Source organism: Epinephelus lanceolatus, chromosome 22 (assembly GCF_041903045.1).
Source record: "Epinephelus lanceolatus isolate andai-2023 chromosome 22, ASM4190304v1, whole genome shotgun sequence".
Lineage (NCBI taxonomy): Eukaryota > Metazoa > Chordata > Actinopteri > Perciformes > Serranidae > Epinephelus > Epinephelus lanceolatus.
Genome location: NC_135755.1, coordinates 630662 through 649816, shown reverse-complemented (window position 1 = coordinate 649816; position 19155 = coordinate 630662). Strand labels below are relative to the sequence as shown.

The 19155-nt window shown below is 41.9% G+C and overlaps 1 protein-coding gene across 3 annotated transcripts; it reads left to right on the top strand.

Moving 5' to 3' along the window:
- The first annotated feature begins 3902 nt into the window (after positions 1-3902).
- Positions 3903-18169, top strand: LOC117245763 (H-2 class II histocompatibility antigen, I-E beta chain-like). Of its 3 annotated transcripts, none has more exons than XM_078164546.1 (7): positions 3903-4059; positions 6446-6718; positions 14878-15091; positions 16799-16866; positions 17037-17150; positions 17259-17444; positions 17943-18169. In XM_078164546.1, exons 1-6 carry the CDS (start codon positions 4005-4007, stop codon positions 17282-17284), a joined length of 750 nt encoding a protein of 249 aa, XP_078020672.1. In that variant the 5' UTR covers positions 3903-4004; the 3' UTR covers positions 17285-17444; positions 17943-18169. The 3 variants fall into 3 exon arrangements, with proteins under 3 accessions (XP_078020672.1, XP_078020670.1, XP_078020671.1); XM_078164544.1 differs by having other exon boundaries at positions 17259-17776; XM_078164545.1 differs by having other exon boundaries at positions 17259-17859.
- Positions 18170-19155: the final 986 nt, after the last annotated feature.

The window sequence follows — 19155 nt, the reverse complement described above, 5'->3', positions numbered from 1 at the left end:
CTCACCTGCATTCACTTAATAGTTTTCCTCATCTCCACTGAACTGATGGATTTGCTAAATGGAATTTTCTACAATCAATAGATAAATGTAATGTGATTATTTCCTATAAACTGATCATTTCAGAAATGTCATAATCTACGATCAATTATGTGATAAATGTGATGATTGACATAAAATAGTTTGATTAAATGCATCATCTGAACTTTACATAGGAATCAGTAGATAAATGTGATAAACAGTCTGTCACTAATATTAATTTACACATTTGGTGAATTTCATTAGGCAGACTTGAACTGTCAGATTTAACAGGTGTTCTTATCTACATATATTTTGTCCCTTTGATGCAGGATTTATAGAACATGATATTATGCTGACATGCTGAATTTTCTTTGTCACTTACACATTTAGCCTGTCAGCAATATTCCGTCATGCCACCTGCCTTGCTTTATTAATCTGCAGTATTGCCTTTGTTCCTAATCATGTCCTTATAGTCCTCATACACTTCCATAAGGAGTGTTTGCTCCGCCACAGAAAAAGCCTCCGCTCGCTCCTTTCCTTTGCTTTTTGATACTCTGCAACATGTTCGGCACTCGACTAGTGTGAGCTGAGGCTTAACAGGTGAGGCTTGAATTAGCGTCAGTTGGAGCCAGCTGATTTCACTTGATGGAACGGGTTGGAGCTAGATTGGGAGGTGGCGTTTAGTCAAACTTCAAGATGACACCTTAGTCTGGATATCCTTAGCTACGCTGATGGAATACCCCCCTGTGGTGTTATACATATGACATTAAAGCAAAATGTTGTGTAAACATGCAGCTCTAAGTCATTTATTTTCATTTGTACAAAACCAACATTTGTTAATCAGAATCTACACTGCAGCTCGGCACAACCCTGCTGATACACTATTTTTTGCACATTGTGTGAAATGTGAATAAACATTTATAAACAAAATTAATAATTAAATGACATCATGGTGGGCATTGTACATCTAGTAAGAAAAAAGAATATTTATTACACGGGGAAAGTTTAGTTTAAATGTGTTGTAGAACTATTACTGTTACTTTATCTACATAAGATCAAATATTTTGGTATGAAAAGCTGCGTTTTTTATTTAACCAAGTATTCTGTATCATAACTACATGTCTGACAATTGTAACAAACCAAACCGCATGAAAAGAGAGAAATGAGAATTCAGCGAGTAATGATGATTTTAATCATAAATAGTCTCCTGCCTCAATAGACATACATGCATTAGGCAGCGCGGCTCCACCTGGGCAAGATGGCGGCCGCGTTGACGTATCGCTCCAATGAGGAGCACCGTTGAATGCGGCACCTACGTGTATATATATCTATGCCGGCTACATGGGGCTGGCTAACTACCGCAGCTAATGAATGGTTTTCCATGGTGTGGAGCCGCGCTTCTAATTCACTAAGCCTCGCCTCCAACGCAGCAAATAAGCTACACTTATTACAATTACCACTGTCGCTAAAGGAGGCAGAGGCATAACTGAACATTTGGCACACCGGGCAAGAAAGAGCAGGAGAAGGAGAAGCCATGGCTAAGCTAAAGTAGCTAACAAGGCTAAGAGCGTGCAAACAACAGCTAAGAGATTAGCGAGAAAGTCGTAGAAAGAAGGAGAGCTATAAGTGCTTAAACAGAACCAGTGTGGGTTATGACTTGAAGTAGACGTTAAAGCAGCGTTAAAGCAACTGAGGTGAGAAAGCAGGCTAGCAGAATTCACCAGAGCAGTACAGAGACACTGTCACAGAAACACCGGAAATGACACAACTCGCTTACCGCAATACGTCAGCACGTACACGTACCAGCTGTCAGAAGTCACAATGACACATAACAGGTACTACACACACATTAAGACTGACCCTAAACTTTGGTAGAAGGACATTTCCTTCTGGAGTTCCTCAAAAACCTCCTCTGCATGACAGGGGAGGTTTGAGGGTGGAATATATATTGCACATAAATAGACATCTCTGTTGTTTTCCAGAATATTTGAGTGAATTTTAATCCCAATGTAATTTGTACCTTTTTTAACTGGTGTAATGTAATCTTTATATTTTTCTTTGTACCATATGAGTAAACCACCTGAGTCTCTGCCATTCTTAATATGGCTGTGTTTTACAGAGGGTATCACAAGTTCTATATGATTGTTTGGACAATTAGATTGATTTTGGTTTTGATTCCAAGTTTCATTCAAAATGATTATATCTACATTTCTAATATTATTCAGAAATTCAGGGTTTGCTGATTTCAAACCAAAAACTGAAGAGGATGAGCCCTGAATGTTCCAGCTACTTATCGAAAAAGATGCTATTTCCTTTACCTTAACAGAAGAGTGTACCACTAGAAAAAATATCTGATTCACAAGCAAAATAAACGTAATGTGATGAAAAAAAGTTAAGTGATGATGAATTATTCAGAGTGTTGTTCTACATCCCATTAACTCAGTAATTTAGTATAGAGTAATGTTGCAATGTCTCTTATCTGCTTTAGACTCAGTTCATTGGGCGAGGTGTTGAGTCTGGCGGCTACAGCAGCATAGCTGTCTCTGAGCTGAAGACTGGACCTGAGTCTGAGCTGGCTGCTGATGCTGCTGCCGCCAACTGTATTGTTCCTGGAGATCTTGAGGATGTAGACCAAACTGCAGTTTATTCTTCAGTCCTGTTGGAGGTTTGTGCCAAATTTGAAGAATATCTCTCAAAAACCTCCTGGGATATTGCATTCACAAGAATGGGATGGATGGATGGACCGACAGATGTATGGGTGGACGTACAAATGGACTGACAGGAATCAAACATGTCCTTTTCTCAGCTGATGCAGTGAGTGATCCTCAGATTTCTGCTGTTGATCTCAGTGTTGAACTCACTGAAAACTGTCCAGATAAAGTTTTGTTAAACAGTGGAGAGATGCATATCAGCAGCTGAAATGACTGGAGGGACAATCTACACACAGCTCTTTGTTTTGTTTTTTTTTATTATTTAAGAAAAACAGCATTTTAGTCCACCAGCACATACAACTGTACCATATAACTATTAAACTAGTGATCAAGTTATCACTACCAAATATGAATATAAAAAAATGAAACTGTGGCTGAGCTAGACAAAGTTCCGGTGAGGGTGTCATCCCACTGAAAAATAAGATGCATGTTGCCAAGGTGGCATGAGAGCTCAGCACAGGGCAAACACAAAAAACAATCAAACAGAGAAACACATTGCAAGTAGCACAGACGACAATGGAAACTGATTCCATGGGACACTAAAAAGTGTTGCATATGGCTGTAATTAACCAGATTGTTTGAACTGACATGTTGATATCAAGACAAATTTTGTGCTGAGTTAACATCACATATCTGCAACAACATAGAGATCATACAATCACAATGTTAAAATAAACCCAAAAAAGCCACCATAGCTTAGGAGGATCAATGCAATGATTGATTTTGGAAAGATCTAGAATGAAAAGCTTGATAAAAATGGTTTAGGCAAGGGAGGGATGTTTGTTAAACAGGAAAAGAACTGGTTATGTCATACAGTAGCTAAAATCCCCATGTCACAGCCACAGTATACAAATGAAAGCACGCAGTACAAAGACTGTAACATACCCTTTTAATGTTAATGGCCTAATGGGAACAATATTGATGGACTACTACTAATTTCTCAGAACAATGGAAACATTGTTAAGCTGAGCAAAAGTTAAAAAGTTAAGCAGCAAAATGTCATGTTTTGGCATATTCAGTCATTATCTGTAAATCTACCTGCCTGTCTTTCTGTCATTATTGGATGAATGATAACACACATATCACACATCTGTGCATCTATGATATAACTCAGTGTGTGTGTGTGTGTGTGTGTGTGTGTGAGCTCCAGCAGCAGACTTTACTGTGAACTGTCTGCCTGGCAACAGCTGATGATGATGACGTCATCACGCCCTCTGGTATTTAGAGCAGCTCTCAGTGAAACTGTGTCAGTGTTTGTCCGGTGAACAGAGGAACATGGCTTCATCCTTTCTCAGCTTCTCCCTCCTCTTCATCAGCCTCTACACAGCAGGTACGACCAACACACTCATCAATACACTGATCATTCATCAATACACTCATCAACACACTGATCAACACACTGATCACTCATCAACACACTGATCACTCATCAATACACACTTTATACTGTTTATACTTCATCAGCCTCTATACAGCAGGTACGACCAACACACTCATCAATACACTGATCATTCATCAATACACTCATCAACACACTGATCAACACACTGATCACTCATCAACACACTGATCACTCATCAACACACTGATCACTCATCAATACACACTTTATACTGTTTATACTTCATCAGCCTCTATACAGCAGGTACGACCAACACACTCATCAATACACTGATCAACACACTGATCACTCATCAATACACTGATCACTGATCAACACACTGATCACTCATCAACACACTGATCACTCATCAATATACTCATCAATACACACTTTATACTGTTTATACTTCATCAGCCTCCATACAGCAGGTACGACCAACACACTCATCAAGACACTGATCAATACACTGATCACTGATCAATACACTCAACACACTGATCAATACACTGATCAACACACTGCTCACTGATCAATACACTCATCAATACACTCATCAACACACTGATCACTGATCAATACACTCAACACACTGATCAACACACTGATCAATACACTCAACACACTGATCAATACACTCATCAACACACTGCTCACTGATCAATACACTCATCAATACACTGATCAATACACTCATCAACACACTGATCACTGATCAATACACTCAACACACTGATCAACACACTGATCACTGATCAATACACTCAACACACTGATCAACACACTGATCACTGATCAATATATACTCATCAATACACTCATCAATACACTCATCAATACACTGATCAACACACTGATCACTCATCAATACACACTTTATACTGTTTATACTTCATCAGCCTCTATACAGCAGGTACGACCAACACACTCATCAATACACTGATCAACACACTGATCACTCATCAATACACTGATCACTGATCAACACACTGATCACTCATCAACACACTGATCACTCATCAATATACTCATCAATACACACTTTATACTGTTTATACTTCATCAGCCTCTATACAGCAAGTACGACCAATACACTCATCAAGACACTGATCAATACACTGATCACTGATCAATACACTCAACACACTGATCAATACACTGATCAACACACTGCTCACTGATCAATACACTCATCAATACACTCATCAATACACTCATCAACACACTGATCACTGATCAATACACTCAACACACTGATCAACACACTGATCAATACACTCAACACACTGATCAATACACTCATCAACACACTGCTCACTGATCAATACACTCATCAATACACTGATCAATACACTCATCAACACACTGATCACTGATCAATACACTCAACACACTGATCAACACACTGATCACTGATCAATACACTCAACACACTGATCAACACACTGATCACTGATCAATATATACTCATCAATACACTCATCAATACACTCATCAACACACTGATCACTGATCAATACACTCAACACACTGATCAACACACTGATCACTGATCAATACACTCATCAATACACTCATCACTGATCAATACACTCAACACACTGATCAACACACTGATCACTGATCAATACACTCATCAATACACTGATCAATACACTCATCAACACACTGATCACTGATCAATACACTCAACACACTGATCAACACACTGATCACTGATCAATACACTGGTCAATACACTCATCAATACACTGATCAATACACTCATCAACACACTGATCACTGATCAATACACTCAACACACTTATCAACACACTGATCACTGATCAATATACTGATCACACATCAATACACTCATCAACACACTGATCACTGATCAATACACTGATCACTCATCAATACACTCATCAACACACTGATCACTGATCAATACACTGATCACACATCAATACACTCATCAACACACTCATCAATACACTCATCAACACACTGATCACTGATCAATACACTGATCACACATCAATACACTCATCAACACACTCATCAATACACTCATCAACACACTGATCAATACACTCATCAACACACTCATCAATACACTCATCAACACACTGATCAATACACTCATGGACACACTGATCAATACACTCATGGACACACTGATCACTGATCAATAAACTTATCAACATACTGATCACTGATCAATACACTCATCAGTACACTGATCACTGATCAATACACTGATCACTACACTCATTAACACACTCATCAATACACTGATCACTCATCAATACTTTATTGACTGACTGAGGTTCAAACTGTTTTTGTTCCTCAGATGGGTTTCTGGAATATTCTGTGACCCGCTGTGTGTTTAACTCCACTGATCCAAAGGACATCGAGTTCATCGACTCTTATTACTACAACAAGTTGGAGTACGCCAGGTTCAGCAGCAGTTTGGGGAAGTATGTTGGATACAATGAAATTGGTGTGAAGCAGGCTGAGGCCTGGAACAATGATCCTTCAATACTGGCTCAGTTGAGAGGTGAGAAGGAGAGGTACTGTGTGCACAACATTGGGATTGACTACCAGGCTGTTCTGACTAAGTCAGGTGAGTCTGTGTTTCTGTAACATCCACACCTTCATCACCACCATCATTATCATCATCATCAGTTCTACTGATTGATCTGACAGTTTATAGTGATTGTATTTATTTATGATAGTTAATCTCAGCTCAGGTATAACTGATCAATAATCAATATTGTCAGAGTGACTCAGCCCAGATCACTGATAATTGATAACTGATCAATAATCAATACTGTCAGAGTGACTCAGCTCAGATCACTGATAATTGATAACTGATCAATAATCAATACTGTCAGAGTGATATAAAGTCCCCGTTAGTGGAGACACATCAGACTCAGCTCTCTGTCACCACCTGCTGGTCAAACTTTGTCACTGCAACTACTGATAATTAAACAACAGCTAACAACACTACAATTCAATTCAATTCAATTCAATTCAAATGGCTTTATTGGCATCATGAGGTAACACTGTACATATTGCCAAAGCAAGCGTTTGGAATTCAAAATAATAATAACAATAAAGGAAAACAATATTTACAATCAATTAGTTATAATCTATACTGATTGGTAATACTGTATGTATAATATGTATAACTATGATTGACTCAATCACAGTCATAGTCACATTCAATCAATCTCAGTAATAACAATAATAATAATAACAGTAATAACAACAAATATGTGTGTCACTTCCTGTCTCTCAGTCTATGGCAGGCACAAAGATTGTGGAAGTTTGTGTTGAAGTTGTTAGTGTGTGTGTGTGTGTGTGTGTGTGTGTGTTGATGTTGATACGAGAAATAAATGAATAAATAAATAATTAAGAATTAAACAATTAAAAACAATTAAAAAGAAGAAGTCAATAGTGAGTTGTGTTTCTCAGGTTCCACTGGCTGTCCTCAGGTCGTGACATGAGATGATGAATTTAGCTGCAATGTTCTCACATTTGGGTATTTCCCCAAGTAAATATGGGAGTTTCTCCATGTCTGTCATGTTTTCAAATTCAGGGTGTATTTGTATTATTTTGGGAAAGTGTTCATTTCTCAGAGCCTGGTATTTGGGGCATGAGGTGAGGAAGTGTAGTTCTGACTCGACCTCTTGTCTATCACAGTGGGAGCAGAGTCTCTCCTCCTCTGGCAGCCAGCTCTGTCTATGCCGACCCTTCTCTATAGCTAGGCTGTGTTCACTGAGTCTGTACATAGTCAAGGCTTTTCTTAATTTAGGATCTTTTACTGTGCTCAGATCATTTGCTAATGTGAAGTTTCTTTTTAGGGTCAGATAACATTTTAATTTACTCTGTGTTTTAGTTGTTTCCTTCCAGTATGTGATATAGATTTCTTTTTGTTGGTTGATAATTTGGTTTGGTCTGATTGGCTTGGTGTTGTGGTCCCGAGGCTGTCCGGGGCATGTTAGGTTGTCTGGACAGAGCCTCAGGACCAGCTGGCTGAGGGGGCTCTTCTCTGGCTTCAGCTCTTGGCAGGTTAGGGCTTTGTGATGGTATGTCTGGGGCTCACTAGTTTTTAGGTGATTGTAAAATTTAATTGCTCTTTGTTGTATTTTCAATATGAGGGGGAATTGGCCGAGTTCTGCTCTACATGCGTTGTTTGGTGTCTTTCTCTGGACGTGCATGATGTTCTTACAGAACTCTGTGTGGAAAGATTCTATTATTGTTTTGTCCCATTTTTCAAATTCATGATTTAATTTTGGTCCCCAAATTTCACTGCCATAGAGAATTATTGGTTCCAATACAAATTGGAAAATTTTTAGCCAGATTTGAATTGGAATGTCCAGTTTGATATTTCTTCTAATTGCATAGAAAGCTCTCCTTGCTTTGTCTCTCAGATCTTTCACAGCCAAGTTGAAGCTTCCTGTGGAGCTTATGTTGAGGCCAAGGTATGTGCAGTTTTTTGTATGTTGTAATTTAGTGGTGTCCAAATAGAAATTGTGTGTGTTTTCCTGACCTCTGGACTGCTTCTGGAAGATCATAATTTTGGTTTTCTTTGGGTTAACTGTCAGGGCCCAGGTCTGACAGAATGTATGCAGGAGGCTGAGGTGCTGCTGTAGACCTTCTTTTGTTGGTGACAGCAACACCAAGTCATCTGCGTACAGGAGACCCTTCATTTCTGTGCCATTCAGGTTGAGGCCAGGTGCCGTGGATCGATCTAACTGACATGCAAATTCATTAATGTATAAATTGAAGAGGATTGGACTAAGATTGCATCCCTGCCTCACCCCACGACCTTGGGAAAAGAAGGCTGTTTGTTTGTCTCCTATTTTAACTGCACATTTACTGTTTGTGTACATAGATTTAATGACATCATATGTTTTTCCTCCAGTGCCACTGTTGAGTAGTCTGTAGAAAAGGCCCTCATGCCAGATGGAATCAAAGGCCTTTGTGAAATCAACAAAACATGCGTAGGCCTTTCCTTTCTTCTTGTCTGATTCTTGCTCAATCAGGGTGTGGAGGGTATAGATGTGGTCTGTTGTGCGAAAATTTGGTAAGAATCCAATTTGGCATTTATTCAAAACATTTTGGTCATTGATAAAACTGATGAGTCTTTTATTCATAATGTTGCAAAAGCTTTTTCCCAGGTTACTATTTACACAGATCCCACGGTAATTATTAGGGTCATATTTATCTCCATTTTTATAAAGGGGTGTTATTAAACCTTTATTCCATATGTCAGGAAAAGTGCCAACTGCTAGAATTATATTAAAAAGTTTGAGTATAGCCAATTTTAGTTTATGGTCAGAATATTTGATCATTTCATTTAAGATGCTGTCGACTCCACAGATCTTTTGAGCTTTCAGGGATTGGATGCTTTCCGTCAGTTCCTGCTCTGTTATTGAAGCATCTAGAGGGTTTTGGTTGTCTTTGATTTGGTCACTGTTCTTTGTAATATTGCTGTATAATTCAGTAAAATAATTCATCCAAATGCTGCCATTTTGTATTGCCAATTGATCTTGTTGTGTTTTGTTTAGAGTGTTCCACTTCTGCCAGCTCTGGGGCCTGTATCACGAAGCGAGATCAACCTTTCCTGGGTTACCCAGACCTATCCTGGGTTGACTAACCCTAACAATGGCAATCAGGATAATCGGTATCACGACGCTGGATATCAACTCGGTAACTCAACCCAGGGTTGCTTTATCAAGAGCCGTGAACGCGCACGCAGCGGACCAATCACAATCATGAGAGAAGCGCAGCGTCACTGAGCGTCCTCACAGAGCGCCGTATGTGAGGGGAAAAAGTATTTCTCGTGAGGATCAGAGATTAATTCTACTAAAATATGAGGAGGAGAAAAGCAACATTAGAGAAAAGGCCAACACCGTGGCAGCTGCAGGAGGAGGAGACATGCGTGGCAACACATAACGGGATGAATAATGTTTAGTTTCAGTTTAGATTAGTTTATTTGCACATAATGTTAAAAACAGACAGTATAACATTTACAAGATTAAAAAAAGAAAAGTGCCGGAGAGGTTAGAAGCCACTAAAAGCTTATCAAAGAAATTCCCCTGTCAAAACATCAATGAAATCACATGATAGAGAAGAAAAAGAAACGGGTGAGGAAAGAAGAAATAGAGGAGGAGAGAGGGAAAAATCAAGACAAAACAAGGCAGCAAATAAAATGATGTGTAGGTTAAATGACTCATCACTGGTTCAAGTAGCTACAGTACCTGTACCTGTACATCTGACACTGATCACACCCTTGAATCCCATGAAATCAATGCTGCGCAGATGAATTGCGTGTATTACAATTATCGTCTAACATCATTGCGTCTGATAAATTGCTCTTCTTTGTCATAACGTTATATATGCTACAATAAAGCTTAAAGCTGACGCCACAATTAAATCATATCAACACCAAATTGATAGTCTGAATAAAATCATCCTGATATTGAGCTGTGTTAGAAATTAACAGCTGCACAAAAATATACCTAGTGTCCCTCTTTAAAAAACAAAAAGGAAAATCCCTCAAACACCATGAAGTGTAGACATGATAGGCTACTTTCCACATTTCCAGCAGCAAAGCTGTCAATTAGGCCCATTATCTTTAACAGGGATCATTTCCTCCAACAAAACAAAATGTTGGCACTAATTAATGGTGCTATTAAGTGTCTGCAAATGATCAGTTTCTTTCTTATGAAGGGGTGGGATGAAAGTTCCACTTCTTTCCACTCCTTTTTGAACAATCTTTTCATTGTCTGTTGTTGTTGCTTTCTTTTCTTTTTTAATGTTCAGAATAAACTTTCAAATCAAAATCAATCAAATGAATTAAACTTCCCGTCATGACTGGGCTGCATTTCTGTCAGCCATCAACAGCTGATTGGCCAGTGGGTGGTGCTTTTTATAGGATCAGATTCAACCCTGAACTTACCCTGCTCCGGAGCAGGATAACAGTTCAGAGTAAGTTACCATGGTGATCTACCCCGATAAGAACTGAACCGATTTCGTGAGACCGAAAACCCAGAGTTAACCCTGAAGTTACCTCGCTAAGACATTAATCCTGCTTCCTGATACAGGCCCCAGGTTTGACTCTAAAGATTCTTCTATTTCAGAGAGCTGGGTTCTGGTGTGTTGGTCTTTCTTTGCTCTCAGTGTGCGTTTGTATTGTTTCAAGGCGTCGTAGTAATGAAGGCGTATATTTTGGTTTACAGTCTGTGTCACCACCTGCTGGTAAAACTCTGCTACTGCAACTACTGATACTACAACTGATGCACCTACTGATACAACTGAAGTTGATGAGTTAAAGTCCGTGTAAAGCAGCAAAAAATGTCTGTTATAAGTTTGTCACATCACAGAAATATGTGTCATTAATCACTGAGCCAAATTTGAAAGATTAAAAAAAAATTGCTAAGTATATAAAATTAGCTCTCAAAATAATGGAAAAACAAGCACTTCTCTCTGCTGTGAAACGCTGGGGGCGTGTCCGGAGGGGTATGTCTGCAGCCTCTTGTCTCATGATTCCAGGCTGCAGCCATTCAGTCCACGCCCACTCGTGGGAGGGAAGCACCCTCCGTGTACTGTACAAAGACGTAACCCCGCACCGGCAGGCGGAACGGGAGGATGTAATCCAGGGAGGGAGGGAGAGTGTGAAAATATTTTCTCCAGTGGATGTCTTAGTTACAACATGATTGAGCTAACTGGAGTAGTTTCATGTCGTATCCGACAGCAGGAGGCTTTTAACAGATGACGTCCTGATGTTAGCTTGTTAGCTGTCCCTGTCAGCTGCAGCCACTGATGCTTTCTAGACATTGTGATTATCCAAAACTGAATAAATACCACACATAGCAACACAAAACTGCTTTGCTAGCTCAATCATGTTGTAACTAAGATATCTGCTGGAAAAAATATTTTATTCACGGACCGTTTATTGAGTTATTACAGACACCGCTAACGGCTAATGGCTAACAGCTAACAGCTAACGGTTAGCCCAGCTAATCTACGATAACCATGTTATTATTACAAAACGTGCACACAGAAATAGTAATGTTTGTTCAATAATTGTGTTTATAGACTTTACAAACATCAGATTAGTCTAAACGGTCACATAGTGACGTGAAAAATGTGAGATATATATATATATATATATATATGTATATATACATATATATATACATATATATATATATATATATATATATATAGTTAAACTCTGCTGGTTTTCTACCCTTAAGTATTTGTAAACAACGAGGCGATTCCCTCTATTTATACTGCTTCTTCTTCTTCTTCTTCTTCTTCTCTCAATTTATTGGCAGATCACAAACAACTTCCAGGTGCATACCGCCACCTACTGTACAAGAGTGTGTATTTATACTGCTACAGCCTCAGGGGGCGTGTTTGTAGCAGGGATAGCTCCGGTACGTAACGTGGCTAGGATTTAAGGCCCGCCCACTAAATCCAGAACACAGAAACCTACAAACACAGTTTGTGAAGCCTAGCTCCACAATTCCATTGTAAATGGTTGAAAGACTATTTTACACATTTTGAGGAATACTTTTATGACCTATTTAATGTGTTTAGAAGAAAATAGCAGAATTTGCTTTACACAGACTTTAATGATGTACTTGTGTTTCCTGTCACATACTGTATGATATACATTTCTACTGAGGGTTCTTTAATCGTACTGTGGCAGCATCACATTGACATATTCTGTAACTTAGCTGAAGCTATAGTAAATAAATAAAGTAACTAGAAAAGCACTCGGAGAGCTCAGACCTCCGCCAAGCAGCTCGGATTTCCCGCCATTTTATTATTTTATCCACTTCGCAACAGAAAGTAGAGATAAATATCCAACTAGTGTAAAATAACATGTAATGGAACCAGAGAGGAGACCAGGTGTGGACTGATGTCAAGTTGCTGCCAGTTTCCTCTGAATCCCCTTTGAATTTGTTTTCAAGCAGCTTTTCACACAGTTCTGTGATGTCAGTAGAAGAAGGGACCTCTCTCTGACGTCTGACTGAGTATATGTGAAAATACAGAAACACACACCGTACAGTGACTGCTGATAGATTCACTGATGCCTCCTGCACTCAGCTGCACTACAACACAAAGAGACAGTAACATGTAACAGTAGATATTTTACAACCTTAAAATGGGATTGGTTGCTTGTAGTAAGTGCCGTCTCAGAGCAGGGACAGACAGCTGAGAGACACTGAGGACAGAGGACAGAGGACAGAGCCATATCAGCCACACCCAAAATTCATAGACACTCAAGTTCTGTCCAACAGAACTGTCTCTTTCCAAGAGAGGAGGTACAAGGACTTTCCCTGGCTACATGATGATGCAGTGCAGAGTGGGGGGTTTGTTTTTATTACCCACCTTCATCACTTCTGGATTAAAAAAGTGGAATAAAGCAATTGAAAAATGTTATCGATCCATGCAGCAACAGCACATGCAGAGAATCCATCATGCACTGCAATAAACCCCGTCTGTCCCACAAGATGGACAGTACGGGGCAAAGCCATCACAGCTGTTCTGTCCCAGTATGGGTCAGTGCTGGCTAGCTTGCAGGAGATGACATGTGGTGCCTCAAATACTGCATCTGCTGCTAACGGCCTGCCAGGGCAGTTTAGGAAAGGCAAAACAGTTTGGGGTCTCCTCCTTGACTCACCAGTGATTTGTGAGCTTGAACGCCTGAACATCTCTTTTCAGAAGAGAACTGAAACCATTGCTGGCATGAGGGCTGCTGTCCACGTTGTGAGGACCTCACTCAAGAGAGATGAGGCAAGTTTCAAAGCTCTGTTTGAAGAGGCGACAGCTGTGGTTCAGTCTGTAAGTGTTAAGTCCATTACCATTCCACAGACCAGAACGCCCCCAAAACACTTCATTGAAGGAGCTGAGGCACATCAGGTGACCCAGGTCAGGTTGCTTTTGGTCGTCCCTGTTTCATCCTCTGAGGCAGAGAGAAGTTTCAGTGTCCTCCGCAGGCTCAAACTTGGCTCCGGTCTACAATGACTCAAAACAGACTGAACCATGTTGCTGTCCGTCATGTCCATCAGGATAAACTTGACTAACTGGACAGGAAGTCAGTTTGCAAGTGACAGGAGGAAAAAACATTTTGGCTCTTTTGCCTAGGCCAGTGTTTCTCAACCTTTAGTGCGCCACAGCACATGTTTGACACTGAATAATCACACGGCACGCAAATGATTAGATGCAGGACTGTGCAGTGCTGTAAGACTTCTGTTGGTGACAGAAAACTACACAGGAACTGATGTGATCTATCAGTTCATTACATCCATTCAATGTCTTCTCCTTTATCTTTACACATGTGTCTGTTTAGTACAATAAAATTTACTTGTGAATGTTTTGCAGTGTAGTTAATTTATGATGTATTTCTGCTCAAACTAATTTACGGATCTGTCAGGTTCCCAATATGTGCCCCCCCCCAATGTTAAACTCATTCCTACGCCCCTGCATCAAACCAACACCAGACTGGCTGCTGAGACTTTATAAACTGTCCTGACAAGAGCGTCTGAGCACCAGAGTCTCACTGTTACAGCAGGACATGGTCATAGTTTACACACAACAGCTGAAGAACTGCATCAACAGCTGATAGTGACTCAAACACTGCAGGTGGTGCCACTGATCCTGATGAACCCTTTAGAGTTACTGGGTTAATGATCATATCACAATGCTTCATCATACTAACTGTCATCATCATCATCATCCTCCTGATGTGTGTTTCAGCTGAGCCCTACGTAGTACTGAGCTCTACGACGCCCTCTGGTGGTAAACATTCAGCCATGTTGGTCTGCAGCGTCTTCGACTTCTACCCCAAAAAGATCAAAGTCAGCTGGCTCAGAGACGGACAGGAAGTCACCTCTGATGTCACTTCCACTGATGAGCTGGCAGACGCTGATTGGTACTACCAGATCCACTCTCACCTGGAGTACACGCCCAGGTGAGTACACCTACAGGTCCAGGTCCACATCAAGGTAGCTGCAGGTCCAGGTCCACATCAAGGTAGCTACAGGTCCAGGTCCACATCAAGGTAACGACAGGTCCAGGTCCACATCAAGGTAGATACAGGTCCAGGTCCACATCAAGGTAGCTACAGGTCCAGGTCCACATCAAGGTAGATACAGGTCCAGATCCAGGAGTCTACAGGTCCAGGTCCACATCAAGGTGGCTACAGGTCCAGGTCCACATCAAGGTAGATACAGGTCCAGGTCCACATCAAGGTAACTACAGGTCCAGGTCCACATCAAAGTAGATACAGGTCCAGGTCCACATCAAGGTAGTTACAGGTCCACATCAAGGTATCGACAGGTCCAGGTCCACATCAAGGCTGCTACAGGTCCAGGTCCACATCAAGACTGCTACAGGTCCAGGTCCACATCAAGGCTGCTACAGGTCCAGGTCCACATCGGCGTAGATACAGGTCCAGGTCCACATCAAGGTAACTACAGGTCCAGGTCCACATCAAGGTAGCTACAGGTCCAGGTCCACATCAAGACTGCTACAGGTCCAGGTCCACATCAAGGCTGCTACAGGTCCAGGTCCACATCGGCGTAGATACAGGTCCAGGTCCACATCAAGGTAGCTACAGGTCCAGGTCCACATCAAGGCAGCTACAGGTCCAGGTCCACATCAAGGTAGTTACAGGTCCACATCAAGGTATCGACAGGTCCAGGTCCACATCAAGGCTGCTACAGGTCCAGGTCCACATCAAGACTGCTACAGGTCCAGGTCCACATCAAGGCTGCTACAGGTCCAGGTCCACATCGGCGTAGATACAGGTCCAGGTCCACATCAAGGTAGCTACAGGTCCAGGTCCACATCAAGGCAGCTACAGGTCCACATCAAGGCTGCTACAGGTCCAGATCCACATCAAGGTAGCTACAGGTCCACATCAAGGTAGCTACAGGTCCAGGTCCACATCGGTGTAGATACAGGTCCAGGTCCACATCAAGGTAGCTACAGGTCCAGGTCCACATCAAGGTAGATACAGGTCCAGGTCCACATCAAGGTAGCTACAGGTCCAGGTCCACATCAAGGTAGCTACAGGTCCAGGTCCACATCAAGGTAGATAGAGCTCCAGATCCACATCAAGGTAGCTACAGGTCCAGGTCCACATCGGTGTAGATACAGGTCCAGGTCCACATCAAGGTAGCTACAGGTCCAGGTCCACATCAAGGTAGATACAGGTCCAGGTCCACATCAAGGTAGCTACAGGTCCAGGTCCACATCAAGGTAACGACAGGTCCAGGTCCACATCAAGGTAGATACAGGTCCAGGTCCACATCAAGGTAGCTACAGGTCCAGGTCCACATCAAGGCAGCTACAGGTCCAGGTCCACATCAAGGTAGCTACAGGTCCAGGTCCACATCAAGGTAACGACAAGTCCAGGTCCACATCAAGGTAGATACAGGTCCAGGTCCACATCAAGGTAGCTACAGGTCCAGGTCCACATCAAGGTAGATACAGGTCCAGGTCCACATCAAGGTAGATACAGCTCCAGGTCCACATCAAGGCAGCTACAGGTCCAGGTCCACATCAAGGTAGCTACAGGTCTAGTCAGGTTCTGGTCCAGTCTGGTTCAGTCTGGTTCTGGTCCAGTTTTTCTCAGAGAGTGTAACAGAATCACTGATGTGTTTTGTGTCAGCAGGTCTGGAGAGAAGATCTCCTGTGTGGTGGAACACGCCAGCCTGAGAGAACCTCTGGTTACTGACTGGGGTAAATACCTGCTCACCTGTCTGTCTTCTCACCTGTCTGTCTGCTCACCTGTTGATTTGTCTGTCTGCTCACCTGTCTGTCTGTCTGCTCACCTGTCTGTCTGCTCACCTGTCTGTCTCTCCACCTGTCTACCTGCTGACCTGTCTGTCTGCTCACCTGTCTGTCCTCAGACCCGTCCATGCCTGAGTCTGAGAGAAACAAGATTGCCATCGGAGCCTCAGGACTGATCCTGGGTCTGGTCTTATCTCTGGCTGGATTCATCTACTACAAGAGGAAGGCCCGAGGTCAGAACACTACACACAGTCTAAAACCAGTTCACACCAGTTTGGACCAGTTTTAATGACGTGGTGTCTGTCTTTGTTGTTGACCCTGTCCTCGTCTCTTTAATCCAGGAAGGATTCTGGTCCCCAGTAACTGATCCTGGACCTGTAGCTGCTTGTCAGATGGAATAAAAAGCAGCTGCTGCTTCAACCTGCTTCATGACTGTCAGTGCTGCAACACCTGATTCTCTGCTGATACTGAGCTGGTCTGAACCCTGATCCAGGACTGTGGTCTTTACTCTGACAGTCCTGGACCAGGTTTAGTCTGGACCCTGATGATACTGAGCTGGTCTGAACCCTGATCCAGGACTGTGGTCTTTACTCTGACAGTCCTGGACCAGGTTTAGTCTGGACTCTGATGATCCTGAGCTGGTCTGAACCCTGATCCAGGACTGTGGTCTTTACTCTGACAGTCCTGGACCAGGTTTAGTCTGGACTCTGATGATACTGAGCTGGTCTGAACCCTGATCCAGGACTGTGGTCTTTACTCTGACAGTCCTGGACCAGGTTTAGTCTGGACTCTGATGATACTGAGCTGGTCTGAACCCTGATCCAGGACTGTGGTCTTTACTCTGACAGTCCTGGACCAGGTTTAGTCTGGACTCTGATGATACTGAGCTGGTCTGAACTCTGATCCAGGACTGTGGTCTTTGCTCTGACAGTCCTGGACCAGGTTTAGTCTGGACTCTGATGATACTGAGGTGGTCTGAACTCTGATCCAGGACTGTGGTCTTTACTCTGACAGTCCTGGACCAGGTTTAGTCTGGACTCACAGCTGGATCTCATAAAATGCTTCACTGGCTCAAATCTAGATTTTACAGACGCTTCTATCGACAATCTGACTCTAAGTTTAGTTTCAAATCAAATATGATCCAGTTCTTTAAATGATTTTGGGGCTCGTAGGTTGTCTGATTGTTGGATTTATATATTTTACTGGAGTGAACATTTTTCTAACCACAATAAACAATCAGAAAACTCTCTGACACACTGTGGAGTTATTTAACCATGTTAATAAACAGGAAGTACCACATCTATCATGTCTGACATCAACAGGTCATATTAGAGCTGCACGACTCATCACATGTCATCACTGTCACCATTTTGGCTCCCCACGGTTAAATGACCATGAGGCCATGGCACCACTTTGATGGTCAGATCTGGACGTTAGCAGGAACGTAGCACAACATGAGAGTGAAGCAGGGCTCTGTTTATTTTAATGTGAAACTGAAAATATGTTGATGTGCCTAAAATCAAAGAGTCATCACAATAAATTACGCTGATCTTAATATTGATCAAAATCACTGATTATAATTTTGACCGTTATCTTGTCGTCCTGAGACAACAGTGTGTTGACATTAATGTTAGCTAGGTAGCTACTGTAGCTCTATGCTAACAGGGTTGATGCACAGTGAAACACAAGCTTACAACAGGTACGGTGATAAAAGCACGACAGTCACAGGCAACATTCAGCGTCAGGTCGACCTGCTGCCACAGATGGGAGGACTGTAGCACGACCACAGGAGCAGCTGTGATGTCACCTGATGGCGCCTTCATGAAAACTGAACAAACAAACATGTTATTTGTTGTGTGAAGAATGAATCCAAATGAATGGGTTATGAGCTCCCTCTGTTTATCTGTAACATCACTGAAGAACAAAACTCTTGACATACAACAAGTCAGCTGGGAATTGATCCAGAGTCACAAGTGAAGGTCATGTTTCTGTGTCTGGTCTGTGTGAGATGGTATTAAACAGCAGCTTCTCTAACAGCTGATGAAACATGTTGGGACTTTGAGACACCAGCCTGCTGTTACACTTTACTGATCCTCCTCAGTCGCATCAGAGTCGTGTTCACTTCACTTACTGCTGCTACAGGAAGTGCATTGTCTTCAGTTAATACAGGCCTAACCAATCAGATCCACTGCTGACTGACACCTGACATCACAGCGTGTCATTTAAAGGCCAACGCTG

Coding starts and splice junctions, on each gene's coding strand:
- LOC117245763 (XM_078164546.1), top strand. CDS start 4,005: ATGGCTTCATCCTTTCTCAGCTTCTCCCTCCTCTTCATCAGCCTCTAC. Junction 4,060..6,445: donor CATCAGCCTCTACACAGCAG/GTACGACCAACA, acceptor TTTGTTCCTCAG/ATGGGTTTCTGGAATATTCT. Junction 16,867..17,036: donor ACCTCTGGTTACTGACTGGG/GTAAATACCTGC, acceptor GTCTGTCCTCAG/ACCCGTCCATGCCTGAGTCT.